Source organism: Monodelphis domestica, chromosome 7 (assembly GCF_027887165.1).
Source record: "Monodelphis domestica isolate mMonDom1 chromosome 7, mMonDom1.pri, whole genome shotgun sequence".
NCBI classification, from domain to species: Eukaryota; Metazoa; Chordata; class Mammalia; order Didelphimorphia; family Didelphidae; genus Monodelphis; species Monodelphis domestica.
This window is the reverse complement of record NC_077233.1, coordinates 155,656,500-155,674,005: the sequence shown is the minus strand read 5'-3', so window position 1 is coordinate 155,674,005 and position 17,506 is coordinate 155,656,500. Positions and strand designations below refer to the sequence as shown.

Sequence of the window (17,506 nt, the reverse complement as noted above, 5' to 3'; positions counted from 1 at the left end):
TGTAAAATAAAGGGTTGGGGGTGGGAGAGAAAAAATGTTCGTTAATTTAATTAAAAATAAAATAAATTAGATACTCTTTAAGGCCCCTTCCACTTTTGAAATTCCTACTTTTCTCTGTAGTAATTTGTGTAATTTCTGAAAACTTTTGCCATTTAATGAAGCAGCTGAAGACCCTGCTCCTTTCCCGGTCCAAATTCCTATAGATTATTTTAGCATTTCCACTTCATTCTAATCCCAATTTTGCATTTGATTTTTTTTCAAAAATGTATTTTGGTCCTTTGAAAGGGGAGGAGGGCAATGGAATGAATACATATTAAAATGTTACACCATGGAAATAAAAGTATTTTTAAATCTCTTTGGGGTTCAGAGTTGGGTAAGAAGAAATAAGTGGAAATTGTCAGATGCTTCTCCACACGTCCACCCACCAGATACCATCAGATTCTGCGTGGGGGAGTCTCCCCGATCTTGCCTGACAACCTCCCTCACTTTCTTTGAGGTCTGGAGCTAGTTAGTGATCACACTGGCCCGTCATGGTATTTTCAGTTAACAAAGCAGTTACTCAACAAGGGGGAAAGCTACAAAGGAGGAGCAGCTGCTCCCGCCGCCGCTGCTGCACCCGTGATGTCAGGGCAGGATGAGCCCCGGGGCAGCCACCGCCGCCTCCTCTGCTCCTCCGTGACGTCCGGCCAGGGGGTATCCCCAGACTATCAGGAAGTGGCGGCGGCAGCCTGGGTAGCAATTGCTGCTGCTGCAGCTCCGCCTCCAAGCCCGGCCGATGGGCACTTCGGGCCATCCCCGGGCCGCCGCCCGCGTCTCCGACCCCTCCCCCACCCCGTCCCGGGGGCCCACACTGAGAAATGCCCAGTCTCTCTCACCCCTACCTCCGCACTGTCGTGTGTGTGTGTGTGTGTGTGTGTGTGTGTGTGTGTGTGTGTGTGTGCGCCTACGTAAGGGAGAGGGGTAAAAGGGAGCAGGGTCCCCCTCAGTCCGGGTCACTGGACCACGCTGACACTAGAACAAAAATGGCGAGCGTCGCTGGCTAGCGCACCTCCCCTCCAGCCTCCCACCCCCCACCCCAAGGAGACTACCGAGGTCCTCTGGGCCAGGGTCAGGGCGCCCCCTCCCTGCGAGTTCTCACTAGGAGTGCCCATGCCAGGCAGGGTGAGGGGGAAGGGCAAGGAGCTCGCGCCGAGGCCCACGGGTCTAAAAATAACTGCCCACTGCTATATTTGGTTCGGCCGGATCACAGCCCGGCCTGCGCCTGAATGGAGCAAGGGAGGAGGGAGGAGGGGTGACGGAGGGGAACCTACTCCGCTATCTCCGGCGCGCGGCGGCGGCAGGGCCCCGGCCAAGTGCTAAATTTAGAAACCTCGCCTGCGTCAATCACGCGCCTCCTGTGCGTCAGCGCCTAGCTGCTCTCTGTCCGGCTCCCTTTGAATAGATACAATGTAGCAGCGCCCTCCACCAGTCCCTGGATTGGTAGCAACGAGAAAGAGGGCGGTGTTCCACACTACTGGGCTATCTTCCGAGCTTTCTCCCACACAGATCCCGGCCGCTCTCTTCGTTTGAGAAAAGAGAAAAGGGGGCGAGGAGGGTGGAATATATAAATATACACATACATATACATGCATACATGCATATGTGTTTATATGTGTGTGTGTGTGTGTGTGTGTGTGTGTATTTCTAAGTTCCAGTCCCTTCCTGAACCTTCTTCGAAGGAGTAATAAATAAAAAATGCTGCCAGGTTCCCCACGTCTCAGGCTAAGATTGTGACACATCAAAGGGATGTAATGTCAGGTCTCATTCAAGCAGAGAACCAAGGGACTGAATACTGGTAGTACAAAGACTTACCTAGACAACCATGATCCTCAGCATTTGGTTCAAAAGGTTGTTTGAACACTCACTCAGCAGCCTGCATCCAGTCTCGGAACACTGTGTATTTTTCTCAGAGAAAACTTCACACTCAAAACACGATTTCCAGAGGATGGGGATGGGGATGGGGGAAAGAGTCTCACATTCCCAGGGCTAAGAGTTATTTAATTCCATACATAATTCCATATCACAGTGGGATGATTTATCCATACCAAATTCTCAACCAAGTAAAACTTATCGCTATAAACCCTATCATTATCGCAACGTTTTCATCTGGGGACTTGCAGAAGAAACCTGTTTGCAATATGCAAAAGTAAAAGTACTGGCTAGCTAAGTGTTCGGTTTTTGACGTGGTTTGTGTGTGTGTGTATGTGTGTGCGCGCGCGCGTGTGTGTTTGTATGCAACAAGAGACCAATTCAGCTCAATCATACATGTTCTATGGCTGTTTTCACTGATTTTAATGTTCCCAGCTAGACAAACAATAACGTAAACATAATGAAATAAAACCTCACCCTGAGAGTAACCCTCATTCATTGTATAAAATACGCACCAGAATCTGGAGGGAAGGTTGCTAATTAACGAGGGTTGTATAAAAAATAAGCAACTTTAGAAGTTATTACATGGGAAAGAAGTAGTTTCACTGCAAAAGGGCCATTTAGCTGTAATGACCACCTCCTAGTCAAACTGGATGGCAAATCTCACTTTATGAAGCACTGTCCTCCTTTTCACCCAGGCTTCCTGGACACTCTGGACAGTCTCGGAACTGTGCCAGCAAATCTTCTCCAATCCTCCCCCGCTCCAGCCCAAGCAACCTGCGCTGACAGTCTCTGCCTAGAAGCACAGATGATCGGTCTTCAGACAAGAGTCCAAGAAGTGAACGTGTTTGGCAGAGGTTGGCAGCCACCAACCAGGATCTCTCAGAGTGACAGACAGTTGTGCTCGTCTTCCATTGTAAAACAGAGCGAGTGACTGGAACACGCGCGTGAGCGCGCGCGCTCGTTCTCTCTCTCTCTCTCACACACACACACACACACACACACACACACACACACACACACACACACACACACTCCCTTACTCACACACGCGGAACCGGCCGGGATGAGGGGAGGGGAGGAGGAGGGTGACGTGAGCGTCCCATGGCGTCACCATTGACGTCTCGCATTCCAGGAGCTCTATGGAGAGGCCGCTAGGGCTCCTGTGGCATAAATGACGTTCGGAGAGAGCAAAGCGAGCGCGCAGCCGGGAGAGCAGAGTCTCCTGTCTCCCCCCAGCTTGCACACCTCTCCCTCTCCGCACACAAACGCGCACACGCTGACATATACACACACTCATCCCCAGATACACACACCCAGAAGCATACACTGCATACACACTCTACACTCTACGACACGCTCACACACCTCTCCGACAGAGCTTTGCGGTGTACAGCCGCGCCGGCGAACCCCGCCTCCGGCTCACATTGTCACCCAGACAAGAGCAGCGGCAGCGGCAGCGGGAATAACAGAGGCTACAGCAGCGGCGGCAGCGGCGCGGCTGCATCTTTCCCTGGGTTTATTCCCTATTCCCTGGCTCAGAAGCGGCAGGAGCCAGGGCGCCCGCTGAGCTCCTCCTCGGTTCTTTCCCATGAGTTGGGATCGCAGCATCTCCTGCGAGTCCGCAGCCTCCGGGAGTTTCTCAGTTTGTACAAGTCAGCCCTTCCGGGACCTCGACTACAACTCCCCCATGAAGATTTCGGGGCAGTCCTCTATAAACTCGATATAAAGACGGAACCGCCACAGCAGCCAAGTACGTATGAGATTCGCCGAGCTATTTAGGGGAGTTGCTAAAAGTTGCTCGGAGGGCTCTCTGATAGCTACTGATTTTGACAACTTTTTGTGGTTTTCTCCTCTTCGCTCCGCATCGGTCGTTTTGTAAGGAGTCCCAAGGGCTCTAATCTGAAACTTTTGCCCCTTAGGAGTCCCACTGGGTTATTAGGAGTTCCTGTGATTTTTCTCCCCCTCCTGGAGAGAGGCTTTTTCTTTAACAAAGAGGAGGACCAGGATTTGTGCAATAGCTGCTCCAGAGATATTATTCAGGGTATTTCAGGCTCTGGTTGTTGTCATGGAAATGATGCTCTCGGCGGCGGCGGCGGCGGCGGCCGGGAGTTGCTGCTCTGGTGATGAATGGCAGTAATTTTCCTTCTTTAAGTAGGCTTGAAAATAGGTGATTTTGTTGGTACAAGTTAGTAGTACCTAATGGAAACTACAGAGCAGGTTGATTGGATTTGGGCTGAGAGAGGAAAATAACCGGGGGCAGCTACTGCAGGAGCTACAGAAGCAGCTCTGAGGAGCACAGTGGTAATTGTTGGAATGTGGCATATTGTAATGAAATGAGACAGGGGCTTCTCTAGGCACGTCTGCCCTGCATCTGCTCTTCTCACATTTACTCTTTTCCTTTTGGAGGTAATAAATTGTAATCACCAACTTTAGTGACCCAGCACGTGTGTGTAGTTTTCCTCCTCTCTCAGTCTTGGTTTGGCGTAGAAATTGCTTTTTTTTTTTCATTTTTTATTGTTAATTAAAATAACTCGTGGCTCTGGAGGAGTAGAACAAAGTCATTTTTTAAATTATTGAAATGAAAGTTCTTAGCAGAGAAAAGTTATGTGAACGTTTTAAGTACCTCCTCGAGGATGTATTACAAAAGCATTGGGAAAGGTATTGTTTGGAATGCTGATAATAGGTGGATATTTTTCTTCCGGTTATAAATCCCAAAAATACCATTTATAAGTGTTCTAAGTCAATAATGAGGTTGGAAATACCTGAAATCTTTTTACACCCTCTCCATCCTGAAATATATCAGGAAATAAACACATATGCTATTTAACCATTACATTGGGGGCAACGAATGCACACTTATCTTAGCAATTGTGAAACTTTTCATAGAAAGCAAAAAAGCTGGAAGAAATAAAATCTGCTTAACTCGGAATTTGAGTTTCAGTGTAACTATTAACAGTAATGTGCTAAAGTTATTGTGGTTTAATGAGATGTTCAGAATAAATCAACCCAACCTCCAACCTGGCTACATTTTACCCCACTCCCCTATCCTGTCCCCATTCACCCCCAGGAGTATATGTTTCCAGCAATTCTCTTCCCTACTATCCACCAATGGACAAGGGTTAGAAACTCCACCTAGGACCCTAGCCACAATGTTGCGTTTCATGGCTTCTTCCAAAAGTTGCAAAGGGGAGGAAAAACCGGGGTGTCACTGGAGTCTGAATTTGGGAAAGAAAGCCTCTTTGACAGGAGTAGTTATCCTTTCCTAATTTACAGCCCCCGAGGCTCTGTACTTCTGGCCCTGCCGGCTGCAATCAAGGAGGAGTGTTACGTGTTTAAAGGCGCAGAGAGTGTATCTAGGTAACCAGCGGTTTTGGGGGCGGAGAGGAGCCCTAGGGCGCTCAGCTTAGAGAGAAAAGCAGCCTCGTTCACAAGGGGGCTAACCCCAGAGACAAGGAAGGAACAAAACCTCGGAGCAAAGAGATGAACCGCTCGCCTTCTCCACCGAGACCCTGGTGAAACTCAATGGTAACGGAATGGAACAGCGACGCTGAAAGTGTCTCCGCGGTTAGAAACCACTTGGAGACTCGTCCATCAGGCTTCACCAGTTTAGCGGGAGTGGGGGAGAAGAGAAAGATTTTGAGAGATGATATTAAAGATAAGCAAAAAATAATGAAAAAGTGAGGCGTCCAATGCGGAACGAGATAAGGTACCACTTACACGTGGAACAGAACTGAAGGTTTCCGGTCTCCTAGATGCTAGGGGACCTGAGGGGACAGGAGGGGCGGGAAATAGCCGGGGAATCCCCACTTTCCCAGACAATGAGTATTTCGGACCGCGCTTCGTAGGAGTATGAAGTTTAAACCCGCTGCCAAAGCTCTTCTTCTCAGACACAATCCAGTGCCTGCACTTCTAAATGAGAAATGAAACTTTTCTGAAGCTCCCTCCAGATTATATAACTATTGGAAATTTTGCTTCCAGTTCCAAAGCGAAATCCCGAGTTTGTCCAGTGGAAGGGGGCGCTGCAAGCCGAAGGTTGTGGCTTGCCAAGCCAAAAACCCTGGCTAACGCTGGAAAGTTTCACTGTCTTTTGTGTAGGTACCCCCGGGGAGCTTCGAGTTAAAGCTAAGTGAGCCAGAAAAAGTGACTATTAAAGATATATGCGGGGCTAGAGAACCCTAGAGGAATGAGAGGTGGAGGGATTGATATGGAAAGTAGTATACAAATGGATTTCAAGAACGGATTTACATGGTGTTTCCTTGTCCGCAAGTGTCTGGTTAACACTTTTATTGTTTTCTTTAACCCTGTAAAGCTAAACTCGGGTCATAGAACTGAAGATCCATTAGCATTTAGACTAAAAATCAAAGATTTGGTCAAATCCCCGGAGTAGTCTTGGATTCGTTACAAACTATGTGCGCCTCCTCTCCACCTTGCAAATTTATAATCCTCATCAGGGTAGAGAAAAAGCCTTCATTCTGCACATGTATGTTCACTGATCCCCAAATTTGGTTAGAACTCCGAAAGTATTTTCATTCCTTTGAAAAGTATGTATGCGTCCCGAAGGGTCGAAATTTTGAACAATATTGAGAACATTTCCTGATTGATTAGGTGACTTGGGATTTTCAAAGGCAGCATCCTGATGTCATAGACACAGGCAGTCTGAATATAAGTTTAGTTGGTATTGTTACTTTTTTCTGGGTGCTGCCTTCTCTTCAGAAAAGCACTAGCTTATTTAGTGCTGGAAAATGAAGAAATTACTCTTATTACTGTCCGTATGATCGTTATTGATAGTTAAATGGCATTTCCATTATCCCCTCTACCTACCCCCTCCCTTTCTTTTCCCTTGCTAAGTAATCAACCAACCAGACAAAAACCTAGCCCAACACCACTGCAGCGTGGAAGTCGGAAGATGTCACTCTTAATGTCGATTCCTTAGCGTCTGACTGGTTTCATTGTCCGGCTGAAGACCCAGCTGGTCTCACTGTGAACTTTACTCTCTCCCCTGCGGTGCCTAACGCTGACAGAACCCAGTTCGGAAGAGCGCCGCCAGCCCAGCGCCACTTCTCAGACTGGAACCAGTGACGACCACAGCAGCTTCACAGTCGCCACCCCGCTGGGCCCAACTCCCCCTCCTCAGCCTCTGTCTGTAGCCTCCTCCGGAGAGACCACCAGCCCCAACATTCAGCGCACAAGATTCCCTCCAGGTAACCCGGCCGCCCAAGGCCCAAAGTTCTTCCCTCCCCCAGTGGATGGGGAAGGGAGATAACTGCAGAATGGGCTGGTTAGTCACTCTTCCTTGGCTTCCAGGCCCGATATCTATGAGAAGGCTTGCCTTAACCAGGATCTAATGGCCCAATCATGTGGCTGGCAGTCAGCATCCAAACTTCCTTTTTCATAGTGAAGCTTTGAATGCCTAGTAATGGGACTAGTGTTTTAGGGCTAAGCTTTGCATTTCCCTGAATCATTTTTTTTCCAAGAAAATTACAGACCCACAAATTATTATCCCTCTTAGGTTTCAATACATCCATTTTAGTCATAGAATTGAGGAGCCATCTCTTTTTTGCATTTAGAGGGTATGACATCATCATTTTAACATAATAAAAATTTCATTTCTCTAAACCACTGGATTCCTATTTATCTCTACCTAAAAGTCACTTTCTTATTATTAAAGGTCATGTGATAGACAGTAGAAGGAGTTTTGTAAAGATACAGTAATCTAATTGGGGATTTTTAAAAACATGAGCTCCATTCTTCCCTTGCATTATTAATTATTTTCTCTTTTCAAACAATTAAACAGTGATTATTAGTCTTTCGTTTCATTTTAACAATTCTAGCAGCAAGGAAAACAGTCTTTTGATCCCAATTGAAGTCAAGCAATCCTCTCTTCTCTACATTTTGGAAGTAAAGATGTCTTCTCCTAGGATATTAAATCAGTGAGATTTGGAAATATGGGTAAGATAAGATTGTTAAAGGAAAAGCAAATACCTTTTAAGTCTTTCTTTTCATGTGAATCTGACTACATCACCACCGAGCCTTCCTTTTTCAAGGAAAACAAGTTACTACAAGCTGCTTCATTCATATAACCATAAAGCAGAGATGGGGGCTATGTAATAGACATATATAGTTAAGTAAGCCAATGAAATATTGTGACTCAAAGTTACATTAAAGGGGCATCTCAAATTGCTATCTTCCTAGAGGGTTAAGTACACTAAAAATATTTGGTGCCAATAACTGTCTTGGTTGAAACTGATAGGGAACCAATCTAATTCTGTAACTGCTTAGCTTCTCTTTCTCTCCTCTATTCCCTAAGAATACAGCTTTTATTTGAATGGGAGAAAGAGCTGGAGTTTAACAAATACTGATTAATTTCAACTAAAAATGTTTTTGATCACACACATATATATATATATATATATATATATACACACTTACAAATCAAATGCAAGCTTATGTATGTATGATCTAAGGCACAGAATATCCTTGGGATGGGATTTTGTCTTTGCAGAGCAAAGTGCTCTGAGTCCATTTTCTGGGCCTAAGTTCCCACTGCTTGCCTAGGGAGCTGAAGTTGGTGATGGCTTGGGGAAGGGGGAGGGGTGCAGAGGAGAGCTGCAGCGTATTCAGCAGGACTATTAGGAAGGGGGGGGGGGTGTTAGGAAGAAAAGCGACTCAAAGAAGATTGACCTTCTCTGTCAGAACTCATAAATATGTCCCTGTTCCCCATGAGCATTAAGTCTGATGCTGGGCAGCTTCTTTATGAACTCGGTTTCTTATGGGTAAATGGTCTATGGCTGGGTGAATGAAGTGGTCACTTCTTTCCCGAAATAAACAAACAGGGTACTAATTTACTAGTCTGTTAGTTGCCCGCTCAAGGTCTTGGTTGTCAATGAAACCATTGCAGTTAATTCTTAGTAGAGTCTTCTAGCGAACGTTTCTGGGTTTTAACCAGTGGACACCAGGCTCCCCGGGGCTGGCGGAAGGCTCAAGCAGAACTGTGTTCAAGCCTGGAGTTTGGCTTCAGAGGACACCGCCTCCCTAATATGCCCTTTGACATAGTATAGCCAGTCAGGAATTTTTCTGGGGAGTGAGCAAGGTTGGGTTTTGGTGTCTGTTAAAGGCAACAAGCTTTGACTTCGACGGCTTCTGGAACAGAGGAGGAGAAGGGGACCTGTCTTCACAAACTGAAGGGGGAGGGGCAGCAATCGCTCTTGCTGATTATTTAGTTTAGGGAGGATTCATACCTGTTTCTCAGAGGCTTTTTGTTTTCTTCTTTGCAGATATGCCCTGCGTGCAAGCTCAATATAGCCCTTCACCTCCTGGTTCTAGTTATGCCGCGCAGACGTATGCTTATGGATCCGAGTACGCCTCAGAGATCATGAACCCGGATTATGCCAAACTGAACATGGACTTAAGCAGTACTGAAATCACAGCCAGAGCTACCACCTCCCTGCCCAGCTTCAGCACCTTCATGGAGGGTTATTCTGGGAGTTATGAATGCAAACCCTCTTGCCTATACCAAATGCAGCCGTCGGGTCCCCGGCCCCAAGTCAAGATGGAAGATTCCCGGGGGCACAGTTATCACCATCATTCGTCCATTCCGCCGCCTTCCTCCCCCTCTGAAGAGGAAGTGATGCCCAGTACCTCTATGTACTTCAAGCAGTCTCCCCCTTCCACCCCGACCACGCCCAGCTTCCCCACGCAGCAGACGTCCCTGTGGGACGACACACACCAGCTGCAGGCCACCCAGACTTGCCTCCCAACAAGTCACCTGATGGATGCCCCAATGAAAACCGTGCCAGCTGCCGCCCGCTTCCCTCTGTTCCCCTTCAAACATTCGCCACCTCACCCTCCAACCCCCGCCGCGGTGGGTGGCCACCACCTCTGCTATGATCTCAGTCTCCAGCTAGGAGTCGCAGACCGGGCTGCTGCTAGTGGTCAGCCAGCCCCCATGGAGGGCCACCCTTATGGGCTACCGCTGACCAAGAGGGCTGCCGCCTTGGCTTTCCCTCAGCTGAGTCTGACACCTACTCCTGCTGCCGCTTCAGCGGGATCCAGTCTGCTAGGAGAGAGTACCAGCCTCCCATCACCTCCCAGTAGGAGCTCCTCCTCCGGTGAGGGCACTTGTGCTGTGTGTGGGGACAACGCAGCGTGCCAACACTATGGTGTGCGCACCTGCGAGGGCTGCAAGGGTTTCTTCAAGGTGAGCATCTCTGTTCGCTTTTCTTCTCTCCCCCCCACCCCATCTCTCCTCACCCGGACTCTTAGGCTCCTTCCTACCGACCAGAAATGTAGCCACTGGCATCCAAGCCCAAAATCCGAGTTATTCATGACTTTCTTTTTCCTGGTCCTTAAGGTAACTCCCCATGTGTAAATAAGGAATGGCAAGGAGCAGCTGCCTCCCCACCACAATCTAGAAGTTAGTTCAGACTTCAGGAGAAATTGATTGACTCATTCAACTTCTCAGTCTTGCACTCAGCTGCTCATTCATAGACTTTCTAGAACACTTAATTATTCCGCCTACTTTAGCACAAAACATACAGACACCCCTATGCATACCTGATTCAGGATCTCCCTCCTTTATAGCTTCACAAGAGTTCTAATCCACCTATTCACTCAATGTTTTGCTGAAAAGTTGTTTTTGGAAGGTGAGGAAGGAGTGAGGAGAGCTAAGAGAGGAAAGGTTGGACGAATGAAAACTAGGCTTTAGAGTGGAGAACAGAAAGTGATTTTAGTAAGTTGGGTGTAGAATTAAAAATGACTTCTTGTCAGCAGATGACAGGGACTGCGCAGATATATGAAATTGACAGTTAATGCAGAAATTTCATTTAAGCCATTTCCTTTAAAATCCTTTTATTATCCAGGATATGCCAGAGTTACTTTTCAAGCTATTTAAGCCTTTGACTTGGAATTTACCAATTTGTGCCTTTTCCTGGTTGCAATTGCTAAAGAACAAGCAAAAGGCCTGATGATGAGCAGCAGAACAATAATGAAAATTAAGAAAGGCATGGATAATCCACAAATATAATCAACCCTGAATAATTGAAAGTTGAATGAGACAATACATCCCACAATAGAAATTTCCATTGTGTCCTACCAATAGCCCTTCTTTTGTTCCAGTTATTTTATGAGAATCTATACATAAAAGGGGGGAGATAAACAAGTCAAACAAAAATAATCTGTTAATTAAAGAAACAGAAGCATATTTTACCCAGTGGTCTTCCACCATTAAATTGAATTCTTTTAAAATGTGACATGAAGTGTAGTTAATTATGTGAATTCAATTATTGAACCATAACGATCTCCCCTGCTTCCTAAACTGTGTAGTCACATGGCAAATGAAGGAAATGTTTTAGATTATTGGAAAAATATATATGGTACTTGAAACAAAATGCCACTGAAATTTGATTGCTATATATCTTAGGAACAAGTATAGTTTTAGGAAGGGCTATATTTCCATTGTAAGAAACATCATTTAGTAGCTAGATTCTTCTAGCTTTCAATAAATTTACCAGTCTTAAAATTAACTTGTTCTATATCGTATAACTGCTTTATTCAAAATGTCATTGAAAAGGAACTTGGGAATGAATGTGTGTGTGTGTGTGTATGTGAGTTGTTAATATTGAACTTAAAACTTTTGCAGTTGAGAATATTCACTTATATAGCTGAAATTTACATTAAATTTGACATATATGTTTAATTTTTACCTTGTTATAATTTAGTTTTACTTAAGAAGACTTGTTAAATGAAGTTTGAAGTCTCAGAAACGAACCAAATAAGAAAGGTTACATGGGGAAATTTTACAATCATTTTAAAGGCCCTGGTAAAACTTGTCATCAAAAAAGCATTATTTTTTCCCTGATTATCTTGTATTCATTTTCTACATTGATTGACCAAATTATTTTTCATTTTCCACTTTGTTTTGTGCTGGGTAATCCTAGATTTATAGTCATTTGTAAAATTTTATTCTAAATATAGGCATATTCTGTCAAACTCTTTAAGTGGAAGTAGGGCAGGGAGGATGATGACATTAGAGATGAAATAATTAAAGGAGGCAATTGGTTTCAGGGGAATCGTGTTATAATAAATATTATTAATAAGGCATTGACTGAACAATGGTACATCTATGGTTATTGTCATGGTTTGATTACAGTATATTAATGATGTTAATGTTATATGATGTTAGGTGGAGCAATTTTGGACAGAGTGTTCATATAGTAAATAATTACCATTTCACATAACTTTCCTTTAAGGCCAATATTCCTTTTAATGTTGGAGTATGGAAGGATTTTATTTTTAATGTTGCATTCACTTAAAAAGAAGTATAGAGAGACAGAAGGCTGAGTCTTGAAGTCTGAAGACCTGGGCAAATCTGAGTCCTCCTTCTGGCATTATTATGTGACTGACCATGGACATGTCACAGCCTCTAAGTATCCACAGCAACTCTCTAAGACTAACAGTGGATCTGCCTCAGTAGAGAGAATTTGCATACCAGGAAATTTTTTCACACTAATGAAGTTACAGATATAGAACAAAAAAAGAATAACTATGATTCCAGATGAAAATTACATGGTTCTTTTTCTAATCCTAGTAAATGTGACTTATAAAAGATCACCATTTTGTTGGTTGTGCCATTGGCCATTTGAGATGAAATATTCTACAAATATTTGATTATAAGAAAAGTTTTTGTTTCTTTCAAATATCAATGGACAAAAAACTTGAATTATAATACTCCCTTCCTACTGTGAGTCTGTGAGAGTTTTTAATAGTAAATTTATTTGTCACTAAATCACTTTATCTCCACTAATGTTTTTTTTTTCCCAAATACTTTAAAAATGTCATTGTTGTGGGTTTTGTTCACTCATTGTTCACTCCAATGAAATCGATCACAAACTATCCCTTTCTTAGCAGACAATCTTCCTAAGTTTGCTATGGCCTTTCCCACCAGTGATAAGTCTTCTAAGTGGCCAGCCTTTCCAAATTTAGCTAAATTAGTAGAAAGATAACAGACATATTGTCCATTAGTAAGCACTGCTTTAAGCCTTTCTAACTTGGTATGACCTGCCAGGAATAGTAATGCAATGGCAAAGCCTTCAAGAACTAAGGGTCACCTCCATTCTAAGATGAAACACTGAGAGATGGCTTTAGTGAATGATTTTAAATTAATATTTTTTCACATCTTGAAATCTAAAATCTTATTGTAACTTTCTAACATTATTGAGGGTAATATAAGCTGAATAAAATTATATGATAACATGCTTAAATTTTCTATATATCTGAAATTAGTTCAAACCCCTTTCTATTCTACCTCCAATGGCTAACATGCCAGTCACTATAATATACTCACATAAGCATAGTAAACAGGTACATTCTAAAGAATTTTGATTTTGTAATAAGGTTAACAATAATTATGGGGAGTGAAGCAAAAATAAAATTGTTCCTAGGGGGATTTACAAGTGAAGATAATCTAATCCATAAAGGTATGATGCTCTGACCTGGTAATTTCAGATATTATTTTATCATTCAAAGTTAATTGTCTCCTGGGACTTGCTTCACAACAATCCCAGATGATTTTCATTGTCAGCAGCTAACACTAATAAAATTGTTTTTCCTGCAGGCTAGTATGTTAGGAAATTAAATTTATCTAATTATACGAATTGCACTGTCACTTTTCACATTGTAATTAAAATACATCTTGTCGGGTCCTAGCTCTTTCAAGAAACTATTAGTTAACTATCTCTATGTTGTATTTTGTCAGAGAACAGTGCAGAAAAATGCAAAATACGTTTGCCTGGCAAATAAAAATTGTCCAGTAGACAAAAGACGTCGAAACCGATGTCAATACTGTAGATTTCAGAAGTGTCTCAATGTCGGCATGGTTAAAGAAGGTAAGAAAGTTGTGCACTTTTTATTAATAAAAGCCACTTATTTTAGGAGCAAAAAAATTCAGCTTTATTGTTAAGTAGTGAAATTTCTGGATTCATTTGTGCTCCCAAATGTTTTGTTGCTAACATGTATTTGAATTTTAAAATTTTGTGTCATTCTAGTTTCTAGACAATTAATTTATGTAAATAAATATGGTAGTCTTAATTAAATTGATTTTTATCAATATCTCATTATTAGCTCTAGATAGGATATGCCTTTTATACTACTTATCTTAATTCTCAGTTATGAAATGAACATATAGAATTCAGTTCTGCTTCTAGAAGATAGCATAAGTGATTTTTAAAATCATTTTTAACATGTCTTGATTCTCTTTTGTGATTTATGGATGTCTTTGATGGTCAAAATTTTTTATTCTTTTTAAATCAGTTGTCCGTACTGATAGTCTAAAAGGAAGAAGAGGTCGGCTGCCTTCCAAACCAAAGAGCCCTTTACAGCAGGAACCTTCTCAGCCCTCTCCACCTCCTCCTCCAATCAGTGTAATGAATGCCCTTGTCCGAGCTTTAACGGATTCAACTTCCAGAGACCTGGATTATTCCAGAGTAAGTTTTTATAAAACTCTGACCTCAAGTAAAGGAGAAGGATGTGTCTATTTCAGGAATTCCATACATTCGATTTGTAGTTTTCTGATGGAATAAGTATCATTATAAGTAAGCCTTTCTGTAACAAAGATGTGCAGTCACATATTGCTACATGATACCTTATGGCTATGCCAATTAAATTTTAAATTTCACAGAATTGCAGTTATAAGGGACTTTAGAGGTCATCTAGCCCAAGTCCAATATGATTATGAATCCCCCACCCCTATAACATGCCCAAGGAATCTAAATGCTTTCCACCACTTTGCCAGGCACTGCTAAAAGATATCAGTAATGAAAAACATAACAACTTACCAGGGTAGCCCATTCCATGTTTGCATACATACAAAAATAAGCAGAGATCACTATATGGGTTCATTTAAGAATAAGTCAAATTAGACTAATATAATTTACTTTTTTAGATAAGGTTTTTGATCAGTGAAACGCTGATAGACAGTATAGAATGTCAGCAAAGCATTGGGCAAAGTCTCTCATGATATCCTTGCAGATAATATGGGACTGGTTTGAGAGACTAGATCTAAAGACTGTTAAGTAATAATCTGATGTTTCAACTAGAAAGATATTACTAGTGATATATTCTGCAGGACTTAGTCCTTAGCCCTTTTCTGGTCTGTGTTGTTTCAGTGACTTGGATAAAGGCATAAATATTATGCTAATCAAATTTGTCAAGGGCACAAAAGGGGATGAGAGAACTTATAAATTGGATGCTAGAAATAGTATTTATAATTATTTTTGTCAATGTTCATCAAATATACACTAGAATATTGTCAAGAATCAACATCAAGGGGGCAGCTGGGTAGCTCAGTGGATTGAGAGCCAGGCCTAGAGACAGGAGGTCCTGGGTTTAAATCTGACCTCAGACACTTCCCAGCTGTGTGACCCTGGACAAGTCAGTTGACCCCCATTGCCTAGCCCTTACCACTCTTCTTCCTTGGAACTAACACACAATATTGGAATCAAGACAGAAGGTAAGGGTTTAAATAATTTTTAAAAAAACATCAAGTTTACCAGCCTATGGTTTATGAATCCATTTTCTTCCCCTTTGTTGCAAATAAGTTTGTTTGCCTTTCTCTAGGCCTGTGGCACCTTATCTTTTTTCTAGGATTTCTCAAAAATCATTCAAAGTTCTACAGTCATATTCATAACTTCTCTCAGTACTCTGGGATGTAATTCACCCACATGTGATAACCTGAAGACATTTAAGTTCTTTCTTGTCATCTCCTCATTTACCTTAGTTTTCATTCTCCCTTTAGCTAGTTTTTGTTTGAGCCTTTCTAGTTCTGATCATATCCTCCTAGAAGGAAATATTACAACAAATACATGTTCTCATCAATGTGGGTACTCCTTTTAATGACACAGAATGACAATATATTTTTATCCTGCGTGACTCTGATTCATATTCTCACATAAATCTTTCCTGCAAGGGATCCACTAAATGTGCAAAATATTTTCCCCTAGGTATCTTAACAATGTATAGGTACCCGTGAAGAACTCAAACTATTTGCTCTCTATCGTTTGCTTTTGCTATATGACCAACTCACCTTCTTTTCTGTTCAAGTATTTCTAGGATTATGTGCTAAAACAGATGAAATATAATTTAATAACTGTTCTTTCTCCCTGTCATCTAGTATAATTATCTTTTCAACCCCCAAACAATGGAATTATTCATTTCTTACTCTTCTGACCTCTAATATAACTAAACTAAAAGTTCTTTTTTTTTTCTTTACAATTTTTCACTGGTCTCAGGTCATTCTGAGTCTTCAGTAATTTTCCTAGCAGTATTCTTATAGGTCTATGATATTGATCTTCAATTAAGTTCAATATTCTTTATCTTTTTAAAATCTGAGCTCATCAATGAGATCCTGTTTAGCCATCTCATAAAGATCTCCCCTTTTTATTTCTCATCAGGATCATTTACAATTGCAAAATCAGAGTATCCTTTTTTGAAAGTCTCTTCATATCTCTTGAACCAATTTCCCTTTTAGAGGCTCAGGCCATGAGAACCTGCCTATCTCCTCTCTGAATTCTCTGACATATGTCCTTCTATTAAGTCCAAAGTACAAATTATACTGTGACTTTTATGTCTACTAAGATGACTTGGTCATTTTTTTCTCAAGGTTTCCTGTCATTCCAATCACTGGACTCTAAAAACCATGTCCAGAATGCCAGTTCTCCTTTGTCATTTATTCTAGGTTCTTAAAAGAAAAACATCATCAAGACATCAGAAACTTATCAGATGCTTTATTTTTAGTAGGACAAGACCCAAGCAGATGTCCAGATAGTCAAAACCCATCCATTTTAGGTATATTTTGTCCTGAGTCAGTTTCATAATCTATAAAAAAAGTCATCATTCAGTTCTTCCATCTGGTTAAGCAGTCTGTAGTTCATATACACCATAACATCACTTATGTTTTACCATTCTTTTATCCTTACTCAAATGCTTTCCAATGTACTTCTTACTCTTAGGCTTATAAATATCCCAACAAAAACATATATTCATAACAAAAAGTAATATACTGCTGACCTTTCTAAATAATCTGTTCCTTTTGAACAAAAAACAGCTCCACCGCCATATATATCAATCATAAGTTTTATCCTACCAAGTCTAAGAGATAATACCTCTAAGTCCTTACTTATCACCTTATATCAAAATCTAAAATATACTTTATTGTTCATTTTCTGTACATTATAATATGACATATAATATCCATTCACACCATGGTTTTTATGTCTGATAGTGATTTTTAAAATGTTAAATCCTTATCATTCAGTATTATTGGATTCCATGAAGATGTTAAATTAATAGCAATTCATATTTTAAGTGATTTTCTTTATCTCATTTCAATCATGATGAGTCAAGCTAAAAAGCATTTTAAAGTCTTTACCATGTGCCAGGTACTGCACTAAGTGCTGGGAATATAGAGAAAGTTGGACATGTAGCTGAATTGTTCTAATTATTAAAGTCTTTATTTTCTACAACTGAATAAGTTAAAAAGTTAAACATTTAATCTTCATATACCAAAATGTAAGCCTTTCAGATTGGTAAGTGATCATGTTCT

At 41.7% G+C, this 17,506-nt stretch overlaps 1 protein-coding gene across 8 annotated transcripts in view; it reads left to right on the top strand.

Moving 5' to 3' along the window:
* Positions 1-2,975: 2,975 nt before the first annotated feature.
* Positions 2,976-17,506, top strand: part of NR4A3 (nuclear receptor subfamily 4 group A member 3) — a 35,287-nt gene continuing 20,756 nt past the window's right edge. The window contains exons 1-5 of one of the 8 annotated variants that reach the window (XM_016424088.2): positions 2,976-3,661; positions 6,933-7,112; positions 9,186-10,108; positions 13,664-13,793; positions 14,218-14,390. In XM_016424088.2, coding sequence (XP_016279574.1) covers positions 9,188-10,108; positions 13,664-13,793; positions 14,218-14,390 — 1,224 coding nt within the window. In that variant the 5' untranslated portion in view covers positions 2,976-3,661; positions 6,933-7,112; positions 9,186-9,187. Of the gene's footprint in view, positions 3,662-3,692; positions 5,618-5,656; positions 6,003-6,759; positions 7,113-7,742; positions 7,861-9,185; positions 10,109-13,663; positions 13,794-14,217; positions 14,391-17,506 lie in introns of those variants that run through there. The other 7 variants (XM_056805907.1, XM_056805909.1, XM_056805906.1 and 4 more) reach the window with 7 other exon arrangements.